Source organism: Cajanus cajan, chromosome 7 (genome assembly GCF_000230855.2).
Source record: "Cajanus cajan strain Asha chromosome 7, NIPB_CcT2T_4, whole genome shotgun sequence".
In the NCBI taxonomy this organism is placed as follows: domain Eukaryota; kingdom Viridiplantae; phylum Streptophyta; class Magnoliopsida; order Fabales; family Fabaceae; genus Cajanus; species Cajanus cajan.
The window spans coordinates 17,999,420-18,003,648 of NC_138523.1; the positions used below are offsets into that span (position 1 = coordinate 17,999,420).

The following is a 4,229-nucleotide window of genomic DNA, read 5'->3' on the forward strand; positions in this document are numbered from 1 at the left end:
CGTCGGTAGTGTATTACACAAGACTAACTACAAAATATATTGATTATATCTTATTACAAGCTGTAAGCTATATGTAGACGATACAGGTTTTAACTAAGCACCAGCAATCTAGCTCGTTCAAAGTCACTCAACTGTTCTCTGAAACAAATTAGCTTAAACAAGACACCCGAAAGGAAACAAGGAACCTTCAGGCTTTTTGGTAAATTTCATATATTTAAATTGAAAACATAATTTTGGCTCCACCGCAAGCTAGTGGGGGTCAATGTTGCAAAATAAAAAACACACGTTTGTTTACAGAAGTTGCATAAACAAGGCTAGATATCATGTCTTTTACTAGACAAGGAAGTTTGATATATGGTAAAAATCACCAGTACAAATTGCCAACACTTGCTATCTTTTTGAGGATTCTCATCCTCCCCAGATCTTGTGCAAACAGATACATCATACAGTTCAAAGAAAAGGCAAAACATCAATGAATAGAAAGATAGGAACCTTAAAGTGAAAAGACCCCAAATTAAACTATAGTTGAACACAAAATATTGAATAAAAATAATATGAAGAAAGCAGTATACACTCACTGTTTAGGTAAACCCAATATGATAGTGAAACAGAGGCATGAAAGCCATGTGACTGTTATGGTTCAATGGAACAGGGGATTTGAAGATGGCTCAATGGTGAGGTTCTGTTTGGGTTGAGTATTTCTTAGTAGAGTTCCTTTCTTGATGGATATGTCCTGTTTGATATTGGTGTGATAGCAATTTCAGGGAAATAATTCAGAAACAAAATGTATAACAATCATCCACTCCACACAACCAAGACATTTCCAGCAAACAAGAAAAATTTTCAAAAAAAATATAGAGGATATACCTTTTCTGCAAATCTTATGGCTCTGGAGCTCTGGAATTAATTTACGGTTATTTCCCATCTTTGAAGTTCCCCTCATGTTTTCTTCCTCTTCATAATATATTTGGCAAGAAAGACAACTTTTCCTCCTTATCCAGTACACTGTCAACTATCTCTGTCTTTTGTATACCACAAAAATGCTAAACTAATCCTGTGGATTAAGATTTTCTTTGATTTAAGTAGCAGAAAATTATATTGCAAAATATTGCATAAAAACAGAGTGGGCTATAAACTGACTAAAGGGAAGAAAGAGATTGGTGACAGGATGAAGAGCTGTTTGCGAAGGAATCCAATCAAGAAATCCAAGTTTCTTGACCTGCAGTGGGTGCCAAAAGCATATATGGTCCATATGATCCAGACTGCAACCTTGATTTGCCAGCGGAGCACAATATAGTTTAGTCCAATGTTCTTATTTTCATCCTATTACTTCCCTAATTATCCACATTAGACAAGTTTGAAAGGAATTAAAGCTTAAGTTTTCATATTCAGACTCTTCCAGTGACCAAATGATTCCTTCATGCATACGAACTCATGGCTTTAAACAACCCACTTTTCCTCATCCAATTCAGGGACTACAATATCTTCCCTCATCATACATGCATAACCCTTTTCAACTGGTGCCCCAGCCTGGGAAAATAGCTCAACCACTGCAGGAAGCATACCATAGTACCTTTTCAACTCATTTACCAAAGGCTTCCAAGGTTGCCGATCTCGAATGTGATAGACATATACCGGAGGTGCCAAATCATCAATTGTTGCCTCTTGCCATGCATGCTGCCCATCCCTCATCTGGTGTTTGAAAGCTTGACAATTTCGTACTCTATGACCTTTGGGTCCCACTTGTACCTCTGGACAATATCCACAAGTTTGGACAGCATATTTCTCCATAAGTTTTGAAGCTCCTGTGCGCATTTTTTCCCAGGCTTTCATCCCTTGAACAGCAATAGCTGCACAGAAGAATGCACATAGTCAGCATAGTTAACATAGGACATAATGTGTAAGTGTGTCTTAGAGAGAAGAAAAAAGTATTTGTCTTGAAGATAAACCTTGGACATCATCAGATTGCATTGCCACAGAATCATCTGATCTTTTCTTCTTATACCAAAACCCATGTGCCTCTATATCTTCACCAAGAGAAATTTCTTTTGGAAATCGTTTCTCAAAATCAATAATCCTACCAGCAACACAGTAAACAGGGAAGGACCTTCTCCTGGTAGGATACTCAGGTATGTCAAAACCTGCTTGGATGCACAATTCAACAATTGCTGGAATTCGGTCCACTTCAAGCATTTCATTATGTGAAACAGCCCTTCCTATTCTATCATACAGATGAAATGACTCTACCAGTGGAAGAACATGGTCGACACCACCTTTGACCCAAGTATGTTCCTTGCTTGATGGGCTTCCTCTAACATCACATGTTTTAATTTTATGCGGAGGATGACCAACATGAACTTCTCCACATAAGCTGCAAAACAGTCAAAATGCTTAAACAATAATGCATATTAAAAAAAGCCAGGCAATTAGACATGTTTACATTATTCATTTATAATAGATCCTATTCACATTAAGAAATCCTCTAAAACGCAGAATGCATTGAAAAATCACATTATATCACTTAGTTGACAAGTTAAAAGTACAATTCAATTCCAAAAATTACCAAATAAAAAGAACTGAAAATAGACTTGTGATTGGAACTCAGATATCATAGTTGAATATAGAAGTTCTACAGGCAACACGCTAAAAGCTTAAACAACCATAATGAAGTATAGCAGAGTTATGGTGTGACCTGCATGTATAAATAGCAGTGTAGTTGACAAGTCTTGAAACACTAGATAATAGTTCACATCTGGCAGCATAAACTTCATGAGCAACCGGAACTAAATGCTCAACCAACAAGCCATTTTCAGGAGGTTGTAGTATAACCTCATGCACCTTTTGTCTCTCCTTTTTCTTCAGTCTAGCTTCGCGCTTAAGTTCATTAAAACTTGTCACTGGTGGTTTTCTCTCAGACTTGTTGAGCTTTCTCGGCAGCTCATTGCAAGTAGACACAGTAGAGTACCAAAGACAGATATGTGGATTTTTACCTCTGAGCTGCACAACATGATCTTGTACAACTCTCTCAAGGAGATTACCAACAGTTTGAACATGTCTTCGCAGCATCTTTGCTCATTAGAAGAGGGATACCTACACTGAAAGATATTCATGGACAAATTCATGTACAGTATACCGAAACTAAATTTCTTTGTTAATTATTTATTTTCTGTTCTCATAAGTAATATCCCATTCTATATGTTGAAAAAAAAGAAACCCATAAGGATTTAAAGTTTTACTTTCTGTGTCGGCTTTCCAAGAAAACAGAAGGTTCTCAAATCTAATATGTACAGCTGAAGTTATACATAGAACAGAATCGTGACTACTGCCAGGAAACAAACATCATAGAAACATATAACCTACTTAAGGAAGCATACTAATAAGTGCATGTTTGGGAACCTGTTTGCCTCATTAAAAACGGGATTTCACACATTCCCAAGCAGAAAATGAAGAAGCAACATTTTGTTGCTTTGGCATTGAAAGGGATTTTTGTCAAGTGGAACTGTAAACCAAACATACTATAATTTCATGCCATAATTCTACAAAAAAAAAAAAAAAAAAAACAGCAAGCAGAAACCAAATACAAAGAAAAAAGAAAAAGAAAAACTAAACTAGTTGCTGACAATTCCAAATCCAATAACACTTTGGAACTAGCAAATTGAATAGAATAAACTTGAATTTATAGGCTTAAGATTCAGATTGAGCCACAGCGACAATCAAAATAGAATAGTATTTTGAATGTTCATTACTTTCTCCACAATCTCAGAATGTAAACTCAGGAAACAGATAACAGAAAATAGGGAAGGAGTGGAGAAAAAGCACCTGCGACTGCGACGGCGTGAGGCTGCCAGGGTCGACCGCTGCGGTGGCTCAGGCTAGGGCTCTACGGCGGCGCGGGAGAACTCTCTTCAGTGCTCTGCTTCTGTAGTTTGCAACTTTGCAAGTGCAAACCCATTTTTATTTTAAAATACGGTTTAAGAGATTATTTGTTCATCAACTTTGTGATTTTCCATTAAATTCTTAACTACAAAATTTGTAATTACTTCTTTCAATTTTTTCTTATATATTTATAATGAATCTAGCTTCTCTACAATGAGGTAATTGCAATTTAAATAACAAAATGCAATAATAATGGTAGAATAAAAAAAATCAATAATTAATATTATAATTAATTTTAAATTTAAATTTTGTAAAAATTTGATTCTATCACAAATCTTAATAGTTGATTGTAT

General features: G+C 35.8%; 1 protein-coding gene across 3 annotated transcripts; it reads right to left on the reverse strand.

Moving 5' to 3' along the window:
- Positions 1–278: 278 nt before the first annotated feature.
- On the reverse strand, positions 279–3,967 carry LOC109793949 (APO protein 3, mitochondrial). 3 transcript variants are annotated; one of them, XR_002239396.3, is made up of 5 exons: positions 3,820–3,967; positions 2,693–3,095; positions 1,950–2,371; positions 868–1,850; positions 279–733 (listed from the first exon to the last, which is right to left on the reverse strand). XR_002239396.3 is itself a non-coding variant. In XM_020353424.3 (4 exons), the coding sequence occupies exons 2-4, from the start codon at positions 3,064–3,066 to the stop codon at positions 1,441–1,443; spliced, it is 1,206 nt and encodes a 401-aa protein (XP_020209013.1). In that variant the 5' UTR covers positions 3,067–3,095; positions 3,820–3,967; the 3' UTR covers positions 279–1,440. The 3 variants fall into 3 exon arrangements, 1 of the variants encoding a protein (XP_020209013.1); XR_014427663.1 differs by having other exon boundaries at positions 2,693–3,090; positions 3,820–3,941; XM_020353424.3 differs by having other exon boundaries at positions 279–1,850.
- Between the last annotated feature and the right edge of the window lie 262 nt (positions 3,968–4,229).